The 20,779-nt window shown below is 44.8% G+C and overlaps 1 protein-coding gene across 5 annotated transcripts in view; it reads right to left on the bottom strand.

Annotated features, from left to right (window-relative positions):
• LOC124998655 (IQ motif and SEC7 domain-containing protein 1-like) overlaps positions 1–20,779 on the bottom strand; it is an 85,130-nt gene that overhangs the window by 38,657 nt on the left and 25,694 nt on the right. Inside the window, exon 1 of one of the 5 annotated variants that reach the window (XM_047573303.1) lies at positions 8,671–9,094. The exons of 3 other annotated variants lie outside the window; for them this stretch is intronic. In XM_047573303.1, the coding sequence (XP_047429259.1) occupies positions 8,671–8,789 (119 nt within the window). In that variant the 5' untranslated portion in view covers positions 8,790–9,094. Of the gene's footprint in view, positions 1–708; positions 1,619–8,670; positions 9,095–20,779 lie in introns of those variants that run through there. One more of the 5 variants, XM_047573640.1, reaches the window with a different exon arrangement.

The raw sequence follows: 20,779 nt of genomic DNA, 5'->3' as shown, positions 1-20,779 counted from the left end.
GCCGTCACGCTGTGTATCACAAATGCTCCGATTCTCTGCAGTGATTCACTGCTTGAAATGACGGCAAAAGACATCAATTCAAATCTGACGACATGATTGGCACGTCGAGGTGATGGAAGGATCCCAAAACACATTATAGATTCATAAAATATAGATGTCAGATTTGACGCGAGCTGCAGAGCTCGCCTCAGGAACCAGGGATGGATTATGCAGTAGGTGAAAGGTGAACAAGAAGAGGTCCCAGTGGAACGGAGATAAATGAATTCAGTCAGAGCCTGCTCGACTCCGTCTTTTCAGCAGCGCCAACGCCAAACAGACACTAACAAGATCGTTGTAAGTGCTGAGTTACTTAACCGAGTGCTTCTGCAAAAATAACAGCTGTAACCTGGTTCACTACGAGAAACTGATATTGGTTCAGCCAGCTCACGCTCCCCTGCATGATGTCAGCCAGTGTGTCAGCGTGCAGCGCTGGGCTCCATAACAGTTTCTCTATCAGTCAGTAATGCCTGATGTGGAAATTCCAGGGTCTGCTGTTAAACATGTTGATTTTCTTAACATTGGGAGCTCTTCAGCCTCAGGCAGCAACGCCAGCAAGCTGCAAGCGCTCTGTGATAATTATGAGCCGTGAAAAAAGCTATGTAGCACGGAAAGTACGAGAAATGATCTTAGCCGAACGTGACTGCACACTGTAGACGTTTTAACACATACCTCTTGTAAAAGTTGTTGTGCGGGTGCAAGCACAGCACATGCCAGTAATCCAGGCAGAATGCTTTGAACTTCCACATCCTCAGGTCAGACGATCAATAGGGTAGAAGAACAGTGGGATCCGGCACCATTAAAAAGCTCCAGAAGCGCAGGGAGCCTGCTCATTTCTTCGGCCAGTGAATCCCTGGCACAGACCTCAGATCTGCCGTCCTCTGGAGCTCCAGCTCCACCACTGCTACTGGATGACAGCCTGAGTGGTTTTAACCCGCCCCGAACAACCACATCACCCCTGTCTCAGTCAGCACTAACCCAGAAAGCCAGGCCTACAGAGAACCTTCTAGGATTGATTTTGGACCCAGTATTAATGCTCGGGATCCACCTTCCAAAAATAAGCTCTATACTGGCTGCTTCGGCTCGGTTTTAACTCCTATCCAGGTCAGTCAGTCTGTCCTCTGTGCCGGTCCCTTCACAGAGTGCGTCAGCTCCACATCCTCTGAGACATCATGGCTATGAAGCCCTGCAGCGCTCCAGCAGGCACAGGTAGTGGAATGTGTAGGAGTACGGATACAAGGAGGAATTCTCCAAAACTCACTGGTTGGCTCAACAGGGATCATCAATGGCCTCGTCCGCTGCAGGAACAAACTTTCTTATGAGGCGTCAGACTGTGTCTTCTCTCCCACCGGCTCAGTCTTCACCTTAACGTCACCTTCTCCCTGCACAGTCCTGAACCCCTGCTCTCCTCCTATCTCAGTCCCCTTCTCCTGATCCTCTCCCTCTTGCTCTTCAGGCTCCCGCTCCGTGTTCCAGCTGCTGCCATCCACACAGGACCTCCCAGAAATGTGCCGATTCCGGTTGCTGGGCAACACAACCGTACTACTGAAGCTTCAAATGGAAGTCTAGCAGCGCAGCCCGCGATTGGTCAGCCTTTCATCGGGGAGGGGCTGCTGCAATGTTGTGTGACCACATGACTTTATACCCATGCTTTGTTCAAATAAATATGAGCTATTTTATCAGTGTTAAGCAAAGCGAGGGAAATTCTGCTTTATTTGACTTATCAAGGTCATAGGAGCATTTCAGAAAACACAAGCAGACTGCTTGAACAAATGCTCAGTGAGGGTCGATAAAATGATTCATGAGCTGAATTAAACTGTAAGGCTGTGATATGAATGGTGCACAGACAGAATTATGCAGAACAACCGTGGTTAAATTTAATTTCTGGGCATAAAAGGCCAGTGAGTTAAATGAGAATCAAATATGTGTCTTCAGTGGGACTATGCTCAAAGCATTGCAGCATTTCTCGGTAGAGCTGTAAGACTTAGACAATTAAAACACAACTCTTTTCTTCTTCCTAGAGGGGGTTTTGCATTTGAACACAAGCACAGTGCTGTTCTTTCTCTGCCTGAGATGTTGTGCCATGCTGCAGTGCCACCCAGTCCCAGCAGTCATGGGAAACGGGTGTGGATGGGCCTCTCATCAATATTCAGCCATTGTCAGCGTCCAAACACACAAACGCTGAAAATACGGCATATTTACACAAACAAGAAGATGCGCATATGCAGGCACAGGCAAACATGTATTAATGTCCGCACATATTTACACATTAACACGCTAATTGATATAGCTGCGTTTGTTTGGTGTGACAAGTCAATCACCACACGACTCTATTCACATGGCTCCTGGCACAATATGGGCTTCATCTGCTTTCCCAAGCAGAGATATAGACAGAGCGGGGCAGCACAAAGGCTACACTGAGAGCCTGTGCAGGACAGCGGGGGGGCACTGAGGAGGAATTAATTAATCTACGCACCAGTCATGAGCCCTTTGTCACAATTTAAGCATCCTAATTCACACATGTCTCACAGACAATGTCTTTTTAGCCGTGCTCCTCAAGTTAACATTTCACAAACTATAACGAAGATGTCCTAATCTTCTTGATTACATTCATGGATGTTTATGTATTATCACATAAATACAGACAGAGAAAAGCCAAACAAAATCCACCAGGCACCATTAAGGACAGAGCTTGCAACTGCACTTAATACTTGTTTTCTCACCGTTTCCAAAATCACCTGACGTTGTTTATTATGATGATTTACTCATGCCAGATGGAGATCCCTTTAATTCCTTCTGTCTAATTCCTGTGACGTTAAGTGCTCTGCGTGTGCGTATGCAGAAATCTCACTGTGTCTATTGGCAGAATATACTAGAGTCTGTAAAAGGCGAAGAAGTGCAATCATAACATTTCTGTAAGTGGCACTGGAGTTTTGTGGATCACCTCAGATCACAAGAGAGGCTATTACTTGTTTTGTGGGATGCAGACCTGAGCTAGTGTACACACAAGCACAATGGGAGTAGATGACTCTATTGGCAAGTTTCAGCATGTCCATTAGCGAACCTGTTAGCGTGAGCTGCTTGTTAAATGAAGGCTCCTTCCACTTATATTGCATCCCTCCACCTTTAAATTGGCTGCGGCCGACAGAGGTCGGAGTCAAGGTCAGTTATCAAATGTGTCACATGAAGCTGAGTTTGTGAGGCACTATGCATGAAACGTGGCTCAAGAGCATAAATTATGACAAAATTTCCTTCTAGCCAGACTAAAGTCCCCGCTGCAGTGCAGGGCGATCAATACGGATCCACAGTTACAGAGATCAAAAGACTATGAGACACAGAGAATCGTATGTGCGCGGCCATCAGTCCGAAGAAATGACCTCATTTGAAAAGCCTCGCGACGAGATATTACCATCTCCTCTGCGCTGCTGTATTACACTATACTATAGCATATCGATCACCGACATCTCCGTGCGATTGACCCAGTCAATCATGGATACGCTACCCTGAGGAGTTCACCACGGCCTGCTCTGAGTTGTAGGTGTGCAGTCAATAAACAGCTGAATAGACGGTGGCCTGCCGCAGGAAATTTTCTCATCAATGATATGTAAGCAGCGGCGAAACAAGAGGCTGGATGGAGAGCTGCTGACAGGAAGTCCTGCGGTGCATATGCAGAATACAGGAGAAAAAAAAGCTGCAAAAATAAATTAATAAAAATACGTAAGATTACACAGGAGGGGGCTTAATATTAAACTGTTTGCAGAGTTGTCTTGAATATGAGGAACCTGACTGGTCGACAGCCTTAACCCAAGTCTTGAGAGAAAATGGTTAGGCCGTCCTGCTGACACATAAAAAAACACACACACAAAAAAAAAGGTAATTTATGTAGTACAGGTCCAATATTTTAGTATATTTACAATTTCATTAACTACACAGGAGAGCTCCAAGCTCTGCATGAAGGACAGTCTGTCTGTGTTCAGAGTTCACCCCCTGGTGGCAGAACGCAGTAGCTTCAATAATTTAAAAGCTTTGCAGCGGATGGTCTGATGTGATCAGAGGAACGAGGACTCTGACAGCCTAGCCAATTCACTCAGTCTGCATCAGCACACGATGCAACAAGAAACTTATTTGTTCGTCATTGGTATCACACCAGAGAGGCATTCAAGCAATGAGAAACCTCAGTTTTCTAGTGGCTAACTTCACTTCCTCTTAATACAAAAACAACACACATGTTTAAATAACTAGAAACTGTTCGTGGAGGCCTAGAAGACACTGCCGCAAAACATCTGGAGAATTTACGAGTGTGATTTAAAAACACCAACTCACTGCACAATGACGTGTCACACATTTTGGCTTCTTGTTCTGTTTGGAAGGAAATCAAGCATTTTGCTAGTGTAAACCAGCACCAGTTCAGACTACAGATAATATCATTTTACAGAGCATCTCAGGGGAGTTCATCTTACATTAAAGTTACAGCAGAGTTTGCATGAACACAGGCTCTTGCATCACACACATCGTGCAGCATGGCCTGCGGCCTGAAAGCAGCCATGCAGAACATAGTTGGAGGGGAAAAAGGACAGAACAGAAGCGAAAGACAAAGAGGGTGGGGAGAGATAAAAACAAGAAAAAAAAAACAAAAAACAAAACAAAAGAGCAACAGAGGTTGGGAGAGATCCATAATAGCTGCAGACTCACTCCTCCAGTTTGGGCTTTGAATTGAAGCACAGACAAAAAGCAAGACATAGACAAAGAGAACAAAAAATAGGGAAAGAATCCTTTGTGGCCGTTGGAGGAGGATCCCATAACTTTCAGCCTCCGTCAGCTACCCTGAAGGCCTTTTATAACCTGAGGTTTGCCACAGACCTGATGCAGGAAGCTGTCAACACAACATGATGCATTTGGCAAAAGTGCTCAGCTTAATTCCACGGTAAAGGACAGAAAGGATGAGCGTATCATCTTTATACATATGGCCTGTTCAATAACGTGTGCAGGCTTAGAATTGTGCCAATATTAACACATTGCCATGATTTAAAACCCTGATGAGATTAGCATGGGTTGTGTGCAGTATGCAAACACAGCACATACAGAAAATCCAGGCTCAGGAGAGCAAAAACACACGTACACAGAAAATTTCGCATGAGTCACTCGTTGTGCATATAGCAGCTCTGTAGGTTTACATGTGACACCTTTTTTTAAATTATGAAACACAACACCACGGAAATCAGAATCAGAAAGACAACGTCCTCAGTGATATTCCGGTACGCTTGCTATTACATAAGATTTTTGCTGATAAACACGTCCTCGTCTTTGCTTTTCTTTTTGCCAGAGAGGAACAAAATGTTCTGGGGATGCATCCTTCTCCGAAGCGCCCAACTCTGCCCTGCGCTGTCCCTTCTGACGCTGCTGTTGGCAAAGACAGGGGATTATTATGGGCTGTTTCAAACCACCAATGCATCAGCACTGGCTTCTCCCCTGAGGAAACTTCAGCTCAGCGAGATGTGTCCCTGGGAGCCCGACAGCTCCCATTGGTTTGATGGTGCTTAGACATGGCTGACACGGCTCCAGCTGCAAACTCGTGCCACTGAAAAGTCAGCGCCAGCCCCGACAGATGTCCAGCTGACGTTTTACCGTGCAAATGACAGCCTTTGAACTGCCCCAGCTCGGCCTGATCCAAGTGTGTGCTCGCGAAATGCTACTGTAGAACTAGTGAAAAAAATAAAAATAATGGTACAGTAGGCCGCTTTACTAGTGTGGGGAGATGATTCTTTCCACTTTTATTATGCATTGTCAGCTCTTTATGACTGAATAAACTTAGCATTATTATTAGAGCAGGACAGGAAATCATAAAGTGTGAATGTCCTGCATCTATCACACATCAAGTCTGATGGCCACAATTATGTCAGGCATGATAGTTGTCTTTAATGGCAGTGGAATCACTGCAGATATCAGACAACAAATCAAAGGGTTATTGTGGTGACAGGCCTGTTCATACTAAGACCACGCATCTGCCGTAACGAGCGACTCACTCCCGCTCTGTAGCATTTTGCCCCCCAACCACTGATGCCATGTGAACTGACATGCACGCTCGGTGCCAGCCCATGTGCTGGCAACGCAAAGCATTGTATGCGGTTGTTGCCTTATGCAATCGCGCCATGTAATGCTGCGGTTGCCCTCTACAGCCAAGGCACTCTCTGAGCTTGCGGACCAGGCACACTCTGTTGTCAGCGGCTTAAGTTCAAAGTGGAGGAATGTGCCGTCAGTGTCTTGCAGCTTTGGTGACGCACTCTCCTTTTCACCGGAGCTGGCGTCACTGGAACGGGGCGCTGCTTTAAGAACGCCTCGGCCAATAGTAACGGAAACGGGCATTCCCGCTGAAACGGTTCCACTGCATCAGTGCCCTCTGAGAATGTGTGACATTATCTCAAGGAAGGGTAAAACCCATTGATGTTTATTAGCCACCTTGCCCGCAAGATGTTATATAATCAGAGTACGGCGCGCCGTAAGTATCCCGGGAATGAATCCGTGCAGAAAGCTGAAAAAACCTTCTGGGTGATGATGTCGTGGATAATAGGATTAGCAGGCCAGTTTGTGCCGTGCGCATCTTGACACTTTTTTCATTTGTCGTGATTTGAAAAAGCAAAAATAAATCTATTGTTAGAAAGCAATTATTTCTATCTACATTGTGACCCTGCAGACAACACCAGCACAGTCGCTGTAGATTTAGCAATAACGCTCTGTGTAAACATTTTTTCTTGATTTTGCACCAAATCTCAGCATTTGTCCTTGTGCAAGGCTAAAATATCTCACAATGGCGTATGGAAGCAAATGGTACACACTGAACAAAATCCACACTGCATGTATGTGTCCTGATCCATTTAACTTTAGACAACCTCTGCATTTTTAAGCCAGAGAAGCATAGTGTAATATTCTTAAAGGCCAAATAACCCTTAGATGAAACCCAGGATATCCTCTTCTTTTTGGCCTTCCAGTGTTGTACGCACGGAATTACCATTCCAGAGGGGTAGGGGGCTGCCAGCAATGATGAAGTGACATTTACCACAGGACAAGCCCATCCCACACTAGCTCCTCATTAAAAAAGTACCAGCCAAGCACTGAATGTCAGCACGCTGGACAGAAAAGCAACACACACAGTATGAGTGTCAATCTGCAGCTCATCATCTCCTTGGTCCCCCAACAATGACTGTCAATCGTTCACAGAGTCATCGATTTGCCCCCCACTTTCACTCTCCTGAGGTCTGCCCCTCGGCCAAGTCGTGTGACTTTCTGTGGCTAAACCTTCCTCTGGATTAAAACTGTGAGGGAATAGGGAAGAAAAGTCAATATGTTCTGTTTAACATTCTGCAACAGCAAGAACAGCACCTCCAAATCTAGCGTGCAAATGCAGCTATAGTTCTGGCAACCGAAAGAAACCGAGGAACGTTTTTAATAAGATGTGTCGGACTCTATGGACGGACACAAGGCCAGGCAACAAGGAGATTTAAGCCATTAAATGGCAGCGGCAGATTACCGTGAAAGACTCAGTGGAGACCCATGAAGGTCTCGTATTCATTAAGATGACTGATCCCCGTGTATGGTATTAGATCCTGACATGACAGGGTAATTCGGCTCAGCGTTATGCATCAGTCGTTAAGCACATGTGTGAAAAATGTGTTCAAGTACACAGTTAGACTTTCAGGACCGTAAAGTAATCAGGGGCCCCACAGGGATGCAGACTACACATGACATAACCAGGAACACAAACATAAACACCCCCTCTGCAGAGAAATAATAGCAAAATGCTTATTCAGCCGAAGGTGCACCGGGCAAGGGCAGACTGCGTACACAGGATTCTTACCAAGAATTGAAACTCTAACTCGAAGAGTAAGATTATTTCATTTTATCAACCCTTTGTCCCAGCAGAGATGACACATGATTATCTGAAGCAGAAATGCAAGCTTTCCACGCAGACTGTAGGACTCATCGCTGTCCCAAAAATAACAGCTCAGACCCAGCCGCATTTTACACACACAGGCGCACGCACACTGGCAATGACACACACACACACACACACACATATACAGATTGTACCAATGGCACACCAGAACACACTCACACCCACAAATATACAGCAGAGCCTGAAAGGAACTCATGTGCCCAGTACGAGCTGTCACAGCATCATCCAGAAATGAGTCATTTTTCCCATCCGCCCGAGGCTCTCCAGCATCACTCACATGACTCTGTTGTGATTTCAGTCATGATGGCAGGCTCGCAAATGTAAAGCACACATCCCCTTAGCGTGAGGGCACATGGTATTAACTCAATCTGTAAAATCTGAGAATGTCATTTGCGTAAAACGTACGTTCCACCCTGCTGCCCCTCCCCGGGAGGGAGACGTTGTTTACGGAGAACACAGGAAACGAACGTGAGAGGACAGAGCGAGGTCTGGTCCATAGGTGACTCAGCACGGACAGCGGGGAGGTAGACTCCGTGTTTTCCACCACCTACTCGACCGCTGTCTCTATGAATGGGAGCTACACCAGTGTCGCCCATGCACGCATGCAGGCGGACGAGCCCGCCTATCTGCCCGTCCGTCCGTCCGTCCGCCTGTCAGCAGTTAACAGCGATCATGCTACTCACATGTCGTAGAGCCGGTAACCCATGGCTGAGCCCGGTCTGCTTGAATGGGACCCGGGGTCTCGTGTCCTCCTGGGGTCCGTGCTACTCACGACGGCGCGCCACACGCTTGGCTTGTCCATCCTGTATGCTGGTCAGCGGGACTCGGTTGTGGGACGGCGTGCGCACACGGGCTCACTCGCGTTCACTCTCCCTCTCCCTCCCAGTCACAAACATGGGCTGCCAGAGAGCAGTGTGTGTGATGTAACAAGGAGCATCCAAGTGGCTGGCAGCTGGTGGGTAGGGTGTGTGTGTGTGAGGGGGGGCTGGTGGTGATGGAGGAGGAGAAGGAGGCGTGGGGTGGAGTGTTGTAGAACCCAGAAGCTAAAGAGGCTGTGTTGTGGGAAGCCTCTGTCCTGAAGCTTGCTGCATGATTAGTTATTCTTTAATGGTGCCTGTGCCAGAGGTGACTGCCACACCTAAATAAATAGAAGAGGACAAAACCTGCAGCAGAACCACGGGGTGATTTACTGGCTCGCTTAAATACAGAGAAGCTTCTACATACACCTCTCTCCACCCTCTTATCTGAACCCAGTAGTACAGTCCTCAGCAGGGCCGTACGATTGGCTCCTTGGTCTCCATAGAAACAGGAGGATGTGTCAGAGGTAGGGCTCATTATTATGCCTTCTCTCTCTCTCCCCTCCCTCCCATTTTGTTTTCACTCCCTCTCTCCTCTTTCTCCTCTCTCGTTCTTCTCACATGCCTCCCTCTGCATGTTTGTCTCTTCTGGAATCAATACACACACTCTTCTGTAGTGTCTTTAAAAAGACGCAAGGCTTTTCAGTCAAATGAGGACGTAAACAGGTAAAAGATGTGGCACGGTTAGCCACGTCCGCAGAACATAACACTGGACGGTGACAAAGACGGCGCATGAATAATTCACAACAATGTCCAACTATGTTCCTACAGTTCTTAGCAGACGCACCAAGTGCACAAACCAGAGCATGGCTTGCACAGACATTGCATCATGTGTGCCAAGTTACGCAAAAACCGAGGAAGGAAGAGTGAAATACTACGCTGAAATAATTAAGGTTTTTGGCAGCAAAATGGGTCAGAAATGAGCACGAACTGTAGAGGCTGCACAGTCTGATACAGTGCGCCCCTGTAGGGAAATGGATGCTGTTGACACCTTCACCTGGTAATAGCATCCAAAGTGGGACGGTTCGCAGGCTAGAGAGTGTGTATGAAGGAAAGCTCCCATCAGGACTTGATTAAGCCACACACACACACACACACACACATATATGCACAGTGTAGGCTAGAGACAGAAACCCCAGGCTGATGGCTCACATTCCCTGGGGAAGGATGTGTTTCATCCCAAGCAGACTTTATGGCATGCAGCGCTGTCGATGTATTGAGCGCTGAAGTCAAGGTGACTAATAATGTCAGACCTTTGTCTATTTGTTAATGAACCTGTGTAGTAGCTAATTATATATGCAGGTAATCTAACTGCAATTACGCCAGCTATGTAGTCTGTAATTATCAAGCACAGGAGCTGAATCCTCCAGCTGTGACATTCTGTCTACGCCGTTTAGCGTGTTTGTACTGAGTGAGCGGGTGTGCGCCTTAACCAGTTTTGACTCTGTCACGGTCCATAAATTCATGCTGCCACATCCAACGCGAGATTTCTAACAATAACTATGACTTTTACGGTGCTCATGTTCCCCAAGAGGACGGACACTTCCCATTTTGGCCACGCAATGAGGCTGCGATATTCACTTCTCACAGTTTCAATGACAGCTGAGCGTCAGGAGACAGACTTTTCACATTTATGAGATTGTACACCGATCAGCCACAACATTATGACTACTAACAGGGGAAGTAAGTAACGCTGATCATCACATTGACAATACAATGTTGCTGGGAAACTTTTGGACCTGGCATTCATGTGGATGTTACTTAGAGATGTACCACCCACCTAGACCAGACTTAACACCTCCACCCCATAGCAATGACACTCCTTGATTGTAGCCATCGCCAGCAGGATGCAGCCTGACACAGACAAACAACTCAAAAAACAGCACAAGACCTGGCCTCTAAATACACTCCATCACAAAGTGATCAAGTATCTGTGGGATGCACTGGAACAAACCTGATCCACAGAGCCCTTTCCCTCAACCTATAGCACCTAAAGAGCCCCACTAACAGCACTGTTACCAGACACCACAGGAGACCTACACAATATCAGGAAGGTGGTCATAATGTTATGCCTGATTAGACAAGGCTCTGAGTTTAGCACAACTGACTGTCTTTTAACCGGTTAATCTGTTGTCATACAGGTTTTGCAGTATCGTGTACAGAGCACTTAACGTCCAGGTCGCCTCCCGGCCAATTTTATGACTGCGCCTGCAACACAGAAGGTTGCAGGGGGAGGGGATCTAACAGGAGCCGCGGTGAGCTCCATTCTGGTCATCACTGAGTGTGCATCTGCAAAGCCAGAGCAGAGTGTTAGCAGTCAGAGCACACAGAGGCATAGGTGTGCAGCGGTGAGCAGCTGACAAACTGACAAATAACCTTAAATTTCATGGTTGCAGTTTTCCAGCACAGAAGAGCAGGTTATGCCGTCTAAACGAGCAGGCGCGAAATTACCAAAGTGCCGAAGTTAATGTTTAATGTACAAACGTTGTCGTCTGGCTTGGCATAGCTCTGCACACATCAAATTGCTTGCTGCTACTTTCTTCTTCTAGATGTACAAATATTGCATACGTCGGCCTTCTTGAGGCCCCCCCCCCAGTTCTCCTCTGTCACCATATGGCCCCTTTTAATCCATCTGGCCTCTGTGTATAATGTGGGCTGTATGATTATGAGAGGAAGTGCATGCAGGAGACACACAAAACAGAGCCCCCGAAATACAGTCTAAAAACACACATGAAGTGATAAATGCTTTTACCAGTACAGGGAATTCATACCGAATCAACCCATTTGTCAAATTGGAGAAAGATCCGACTAGAAACCTCATGTAGCGACTTCCCATTCAATAAATGCAATGAAACCAGCCTGATGGATTAATGGAGAAGCAGGAGAATGAAAGCAACCACAGTAAGGTCTTAATGGCTCCGAACAACAGAGGGTAAAGGATCTGATTGACAGTGATTCGCTTGATACACTCGAGCTGAAACACTAACTCAATTTCTATAATCGATTGAAAATGTCCAGAGCCTCGTTTCTACCAACCCATTCAGTGCAAATATTCATTATTTTTCAAATGTATTTTGATATAAATGAATTACCATTTAATCTGTTCCCTCACAAGAACAAATAAAGATGAACTCTATCGCACTCTGAATAGATTTTTAAAATGTCAAGCAATAATCGCAATTGTCCAATTGGGAAAACATCTGCCTCGGGGGCGTTTAAGGTTGTGAGGAAACATTGCATTTAATATAACAACATGAACCACACACATGTTGAGCAAAAAAAAAAAGCTGTGTTTAATCTCAGGAAGGTGTCTTGCTCAAGGGCACTTGAGCAAGACACCTCCCCCCCCCCAAAAAAAAACTTCTCCCCAAGAAGTACCTGCATGGCTGCCCACTGCTCCAAGTGTAATCACTGCTTGTGTGTATGTATAGATGGCCTGCTTATAGATCAATAAATGATCACTCATTATTTATTATAATTATAAGTTAATTCATTCATTTAGTTTTCACTACATTTTATAATATAGACAACCAATCAGTTCACAGAGTAAGGAATCAATAAATTAATCAGTGATGAACATGATTATTAGAATCTGCTCTTTCTTATATCTTATTCTAAATAAATAGTCTTTCTCCTTTCAGTCGTTTCTGTATGAACGCGCAAATGTTCAAAAAGAGGAGACAAAACATTCAAGAGTTTCTCTGCATCCTGGCAGAGCTTGTTTCTAGCCGAACAGGCCGTCAGTCTCTGCTGACTCGCCTCAGCTGATATAAAGACAGATAACAGAGGTCACCAAACAGCAAGCTCTGTACGACTGAACCACTGAATAACCAATGCAGCGCTTCATTCCCATTAAGGCGCGATCTGTTTTCCTCTCTTTGGGATGGCTAGGAGTCGTCCATCTCATCAAGCTTTTACGGGAGAAACTGTACATTTAGTCTGCACAGTATGTAAGAACGGCAGAAGTGGTGGCCTTTCAGGAAGACGCCTGATTTGCTGTGCGTTCACAGCAGCACTTTGAGCCACACACCACAAGATGGCAGTGCATCACCTCTTCTGTGGGAGCGACCCCGCCGCCATGATGTCATCACTGCCCCTTAACGTCTGAGAAAACCTCTGCCCCAGGAGGTTTTAAGTCGGGCCGCGTGTGAGGAAAAGGTCCACATTTCATTTAGCAACATTAATCACGAATGTGGACTCAACGAATCACGTCCAACTCAACACGTTGAACTAAATCCCAGGGTCCTATTAATGTGCTGTTTGTGTGCTTTATCGCATCAAGTTGAAATGAAAACCATCACAGCCCGGGTCCTTTTAGTTATTTCAGCTTTGTTATGTTAAGCTCTGAGTAACCCCCCTCTGATTAAAAATACACCCATAAACTTCAACCCTTTCTTTTTTTTTTCCACAAAAACATTTTCCCAGCCACCCCAATTAGCGTCAACAGACCGCGACCTCTGCGCCCTGCTCTGCTCTGATATGAGGCGAGAGGCTCACTTTCCCTGTTGTTTTTCCGCGTAGCAACGCAGTGCAGCCTCTCCGCGGCTCGCTGGCAGAGGGCACAGAGCTGTGCAAAAGGCTCCTTCTGTCACCGACTTGGCCGCAAGCCTGAGAACATCAGAGGGGGAAGACAGGCGCGCTTTTCACAGCGGGCCAAACAAAGAGCCGTCTCTCTGCCTCCAACTATGAAGCACAGACAGAGCCATTACGCGACCCTCCAGGCCTCGGCTGAGGCGCTCTCGCTGCCATCGCACAAGTTTAGACTCCTCCACGGGGTGACGTCAGTCACACTGATGAAAAACCACTGCAGGCCTCGCATTTCTGTTATCGTTGGCAGCGGCGGACGTAATCAGATTCATCAGCGTAAACATTTGAAACAGACCTCTTTATCATTATTTGGGTTGGGTTGTTTTAGAGACTGAGGTCTAAAACAGTCTGGAGTTAGGCGGGGTCAAGCAACGGCGAGGTGGCTGAAGGTCAGCGACGTCGCGGACAGTTAATTTATCATTTGTGATCAATGGTAAACGTCAATAACTTCGTATCACCTTGTTAATTTTTCTCCACTCCGTTACATCCAGCCCTAAAACAGCCACTGTGGTTTATTTCTGCATATTCACACTCTAGCATGAAGCTTGACTCATATTAGGTCACGATAATATCAGAGCCTACTTTGTTGTTCAAGTGCTATTTTATATTCTGTCAAAGTTCCCTCTTTAAAACAAGAGTAGATTGTATAATATATTGCAGGTACACTTTAAAGGTCAGTTATGAGGTGATGTAGTATTTATTATGCAGTCAGTGTAATCCTTCCGTCATCCACAGTTTGCCACTCAGCCGGCACTCGCGAGCAGATCCTACATTCTGCTGCATCTCGTTGATATCTCGTCGCGCTCGCACAAACAAATCCCTCATCTCTCGAGAAGCGGCGCCGAAAAACGAGCGACTGCTCTCTCCAGGCTTATTTCTCGAGGAAAAGTGTGCCACTCATCGCTCGCCCACCTCGTCCCCGCAAGCCTTCCCCTCCGCTCGATGTGAGCAGCGATACGCAGCTGTGGAATTGCAAATGCCTCCAATCAGGGCTGAGAGACGGATCTGAAACGCTCCGAGGCCCTTCTGCCTGATATTACTGCGGCGCGGAACTGATGAAAGGATAAGCCATGTGAGGGAATCGCCCAGTCTCGCTAATCTGTCAATACATCTAATTTACCAGGAAAAGTGGTAGTAGGGTGGTACAGTGGAATCACAGGCTGAGGGAAGTGGATGCTCTGACATGTTTTGACCGGCTCGAGGGGGATCGGCTGTACTTGCATCACCTAAAGGCTTTCCATATCACACTGATGTCACACATGATCTTGTCTTGAAATGCAACACCTGTGCACTGTCGACGGAGGGATGCATTCACGCCCGGCACATTGGACTCACTCAGCCTCGAATAAAACCCCAACTATCTGGAGAAGAGCGCACACGTATAAATTTGTTTATAATGGGGCTGCTTTTTCATGCATACAATTTTTTTTTCTATCTCGATGAGAAAAAAAAAATCACAGGAGAGGAGTTTGGTCTTCAGCAGCAACCGTATCAAAGATAATGTCGGAGTAAATTACTGAGAGGGTTTGCTGGCTCATATCTGATTCAAGACTTGAGGTTTCTAGGCTGCAACCGTACGTAGGATGTGCGCGCGCCGCAGTGATGATAGTGCGCTAAAGGATATCTTGGTTACTCTGGCTGTCGAGGTAATTGTGCGCCCTCGTGCCGACAGCTCTCGCCTTTGTTTAAGAACAACACATACTGAGTGTCAAAATGGTCTAAAGAAAGGAATACGTACGGCTCGTCTCTGAGCTAACAGCCTTGAACGCGTGATCAGAATTCTTCCTCGTGTTTATTTTTTCCTGCGTTGCAGGGATGCGTCATTATTTTCATGATAATACCTTTTGTTTTAATGGGTCCATTAAAACGGCTCATTCTAGTATTTTTAAACACGTGTCATATTTTCCAATGTTTTTGGACCTCAGTGATAAATGAAGACAAGCGTATTAGGAGTGGGTCCAACAGGGCTATGATGTAGTTTAATGGGGGTATTTGTCTGCGCTAAATGAGTAGCTATTCCCATTAATTATTCTGCAATGTTTTTTTTTGTGTGTCAACAAAACTTTACATCCACTCCCTCTGCAGCTCCTGTAGCAGGAAAAAAGGCTTTGTTGTGGGATTTCTTCACCTATTTGACCTCCAGAAGTCCTTAAAATCAAAATGGTGACTGCCAACATTTATGGTCAGTGTATTGACAATATCTAAGCACAACTTCAGTGTGTCCCTGTCCACCAATAATCAGAAATGCACAACTAGGACAGTGTTGTGAGGTAGCTACACTTTCCATTCTTTACATCTTTAATGTTACTCTGGTCTTTCCCAGACGATTCTCTTAAAATCTCACACGTCACACTGTCCTGGTAAACTCCTGTGAGATTTCAGAGTAAGATCCCTGTTGTACAATGGGCACACAACAATCGCTAAACAAGCTCAACCTCAGAGCAGTTACACGCCTGGCACAGACAACAACAAACGACCCTACTCACCCTCTCCACCCACACTGCACACTGCTGCCGTCTGGTCGCAGGTAAAGGACTCTGAGATGGCGACGGGCTTGCTTCAACAAAAGCTTTGTCCCGTCTGCCATCTCCGCACTCAACAACCTTCCCCTATAGCCCTGTATGCCCTGACTGTGTCCTAAGTGTTGGTTGTCTGTTGTGTGTATATGTATATGTTGTATAGTGTCTGGTGGTGTTTGAGCTCAGTGATTGGGGATGTTTTTGTTTTTTGATTATGTATTCATGCGGTTCAATGTTGGCGATTTCTTCGTGTTGTTTTATATGTTGCTTGTGATAGAGTGTGAAAACGAATATCTATCTATCCATCTGTCTGTCTGTCTGTCTGTCTGTCCTTCTGTCTGTCTGTCTTAGTCATAAGGTGCAAGTAGTTTTACTTAAGTTTGCAGACAAACGGCAATTTGTTTGCATTGGAGCTGTTTAGAAGTTGCTAGAAGTTATAGCATTTTTGTAATGGATCATTATAAACATTATTGTGTCCCGAATAATCACTTAGGCCCTTAAAGATAACTTTAAATTCAAGTAAAAAGAAATAGAAACTGAGGTCTGAAACAGAATCAATTTTCAATTACATAAAACACGGCTGTAAATTTCCACTTCTGAGAAGCAGGAGCGGTTAATTAGTTGCTGTATTGATGGATTGATTATCGGTATTGCTGGCGATTACATTTCAATTAATCAACTAAGTGATAAATCAAGAAACACTTCCACCAGGAAAAAACACTGATCTACAGTTTTGGTGCAGCAGCATCAGTTTAAATCCATCCCCAGTCCTTACAAAGCCTCACAACCGATTGCTGGCCAACCTTTACTATTGTATTAGGATCTTACTGCATCATACATGTGGCAACAATGACTGACTAATCACAAAGACACACATTCTCCCGGCCAAAAGGATCAACATCAGAACCGGTGGAAGAGGAAGGCACACGGCCCACAGAGGCTCACATTTAAAATCACTTATCTTAAGCCCCATGGCCTATATGCACCTCCGAATCAGAACTGTTCATTTCCAGTGATCCAGCTTCAGAGCGCCGCATGGAGCTTATAAATAACTATTGGAGAATGTGATGATGAAACAGAAGCTGGGAACTGGGACTGGGACAACCAGGAACGCTCCCAAGAAGTGAGTCCACTGTTTCATAGGCCTATTACATCACTGCACTGTTCTGATTTCCCATCTGGTGAAATCAGAACTTTACAATAATAACGGCAGTAAATAAAAACCCCAATAAAGGAAGAATTCATACAACTGGATGGATTTTATGAGCAGCGGAGGACACTTTCATTGCTGCTTCTTTTTAAATCCAACACTAACTCCTCTATATAACCGCTCGCTCATTTACCCAGGACGGTTTGCTGCCACATACAATAAATATTTACTGCGTCGTTAAGGCCTTTCTCCAAATGAAACGCACACCGCAGCAGTCACAATGCGGGGTTCGTGAACGTATGGCAATGCTTCTCGATATCTACAGTGTGTGTCACTTGTCCACCATGTTCCCTGAGCCGGGATCACGCGCTCACGAGCTGCATTCCTGCCTCCGACTTCCAGCGAATAACACACAGGCTGTTTCAGCAGGGAGGCTGGGAGCCTGAGAGCCTGTGAAGACGGGCCATTCCCAGGAATCAATAGGCTTGGCAGTGGTATTATTAGAGGGCCTGGAGATAATCACAGGTTCTGTACTGAAATAGTCCTTCACCATAATGAATATCATAAAGCGTATTAATAATTTAAGCGTGAGATGGAGCTCCAGGTTCAGACCTGCCCCGATGGTCAGATGCCAAATCAGAACCCAGACCACAAATAAATGGTGCAGCGCCAAAATAATTACCTTGACGGTCTTTTGGTAACACCACGAGATACTAAAAACTGGGGGTGAGGACAAAAATAGATTTACATCTCACTCTGCCAAGTTCTGCTTTTACCTCTGTAAATTTACAGCCTTATATCCATTAACAGACGCGTTCTCCTAATTGATGAGACAAAGCAGGCTGAAAGAATACAGACCAGCAGATGTTTTTCTTTTTGACCGAGTGGAAGAAGAAGGGAATGAAAGGGGGGGTATGAAGTGAGGGAAACAGACAGGGAGAGCATCCAGGGTATTTAAAAGCATTCATTCAGCCTTGAGCTGGGCTTGACGGGTGCAGAGAGGTCTTAACTCTGGACGGGACTGAACTAGAAGGCAGCTGCAGGCAATGAATACAGCAGCTACGGCACAGGCAAACTCCCAAATCAGTTTAAACATGCTTTTTTCTTCTGCATTTTAATCATATACATAGAAAGCACCCGGATGCTTTTCTTTTTCCTCAATTGATGAGGGCTCCCATCCTCCCAGATTACATTTGTTAGTATACTATCTAACTCGCTGCTTTTTGTTACATTTTCTTTTCAAGTTTCCGCCACACGCCTTCAGATAAACTCAGATTCTTCTCCCTCAGTAAAGCGTATAGAGCAATTACCCCGTCTCACAATAAGCTGCAATCCCGCATCCCTATTGGACTGGCCACAGCTTCAGTTTCACGTTCTCAGTCTGACACAAACACACGCTGCCCGGTTTCACCTCCTGCTGCTGCAGAGCACACAGCAGTCAAAGGGAAGACGATATGAGCAGTGGAAATGAAACAGCCACAAGTATTTCGAATACACACGCACAAGATATGAGTGACTGAAACCGTTACAGAGGAGGGCAAAAAGTACAGAGGAAACATAGCTGATGGTATGTTTGGTAGGTATCACCCCATATCAACATCATATCATAGCCAATTTAATGGTTTCAGTAAGTTTGTTTACAGTGACATGTCTCAATAACCTTAAACTTATTTTCTGTAATGTAAATTCTTGTTACCTGCACACTGATAGCATTCAAAGTGACAACTTTCAGTCCTGAGACCAACACAGAAGTTTCAAATATCCTGCAGTTCCCTGATTGACCACTTGAGCTGGCTCAGTGTGACGGTGAATTTATACATACCTAAGTAGTGTGGATTGTATGAAGCTTTTAAGTTAGTCTTATGATTAAGACTGATTTAGTCTGCCCAAGTGCAATCAACTAACACACCACCTCTTTGCCTACTTTCGGATTAGCAAGGAATCAGGTGGAGTCAGGAAATGTCACGATGGCGGAGGTCGGAGCCACCACACTGGGCATCAAAAGTACTCTTAAGTATTCCTACGGGGCACGGAGAGAGTGTCCATCTATATATACAGTCTGTGCTTCATGCATTAGTTAAAGCACAAAAGTAATGATTGATTCTAAAAACACCTCCTTCAGTTTTTAGCGAGCATCAAAAAGCATCAGTGGTTCCATGTGTTTTATGTGGATCTTTGTTTTTGTTTGTTTTTTTGTCTGTTTGTTTTATTTTATTCAAATATTTCAGAATTTTAGATTTGTGGAAAAAAAAGATATTACTAAAACCTCTGAGATAATACAGGCTAACAGGTATTTCTCAAGGTTTTCGCTTTTTTTATTAGTTTATTAGTTGTAGCAGTATTGTATTGTATTGTGCATGCAATAGTAAATATACATAATATATATTATATAACACTATTTTAGTAAGGTGGTTCTGAAAAATTTCAAATAATTTCAAGTTAAAATCCGTCAAAGCTTTACATAAAGAGTTGCAGGAAATGTGGCATCACCTTGTCAAACAATGTAAACAGACTTAGGTTTTTTTTTTTTTTTTTTTACAATCATACACGGTGTTCAGTTCACTCATCTCCTTTACTATGGTAAAGTTCAGATTAACTTTAGCAAAGCTTGCTATTGAGTGAAACTGTCATCACCACTTTTACTTAAATTGACCACTGAGATATTTTCATAGCTAATGGAAGCTAAAGTATCTAATATATAATACATGCGGAAGTAATTCTTTCTGTCATTTTAATAATTCCCAGTTCTGTTTCAACATTTATTTTATTTATTGCTATGACTTCTCCCGTCCTTCCTGCTACGTGGTGTATAAGCTCAGGTTTATGGTTGGTTCTAGACTTTTGTGAGCGGACGATCCAAGATTGAAAAGACATTAAACACCTTCAGGAACACGTCCGTAAATGTGATATGAGTGTTCTGATGGATGTCAGGTAATCAGCCACCTTTGCTCTGGTTCATTTATTCGGGACATCATTGAAACTTTAACTGCGCGTCTCTGTGATTCAGCTGGATGACGAAAACAGCGAGAGCTCAAGTGGGAAGCCTCAGTGTCTCATTAACTGAAATGATTCGCTGTCCAAGGTGCTGAACCCCACAGACGCTGGAATTTTGTTCCAGGTATCCGTACGATCTGCACAGCTCAGGCAAAGCTTTCGGCATTTTTTTTATATGTATTAATGCGTGCAATTTGGTCCATTGTATTACATGATTTAAAACAATTAACATCAATTATGAACGCAATAATTAACTGATTTTAGCTTTGCGGGGTGAGATCAGCTGTTATTCAGTGCATTTGAATCAATTTTCCAGTAATCATTAGCTGCAGGCAAAAATGTGTTTATTGTTACTTTTGGAAAAGAAATAAATTAAAATAAATTAAAAAAGACTTATCTCTCTTATCTCTCTCTCTTTATAAAGAGATAAATAAAACAGAAAATCTACAATATATTTGGTCATTATTACACAAAACAAACCCTGCAAAGACAAAACTAGTTTTCCCTTGCACGCCAAACATTTGGATGAGATCGCTATTCCACTCTGGCCGTAGTGGAGTGAAGCGTTATTGAGGCTTATTGTTGTAGCGCTGAGCTCATTTACTCGACAGGTACACTCCCTCTTGTGATGACAGCAGAAGATTTAGTGGCAGAATCATTATAACCAGCATCCCATCTGTGTTGT

Source organism: Mugil cephalus, chromosome 1 (genome assembly GCF_022458985.1).
Source record: "Mugil cephalus isolate CIBA_MC_2020 chromosome 1, CIBA_Mcephalus_1.1, whole genome shotgun sequence".
NCBI classification, from domain to species: domain Eukaryota; kingdom Metazoa; phylum Chordata; class Actinopteri; order Mugiliformes; family Mugilidae; genus Mugil; species Mugil cephalus.
The sequence above is the reverse complement of the archived record's forward strand: the minus strand, read 5'-3'. Positions and strand labels throughout refer to the sequence as shown.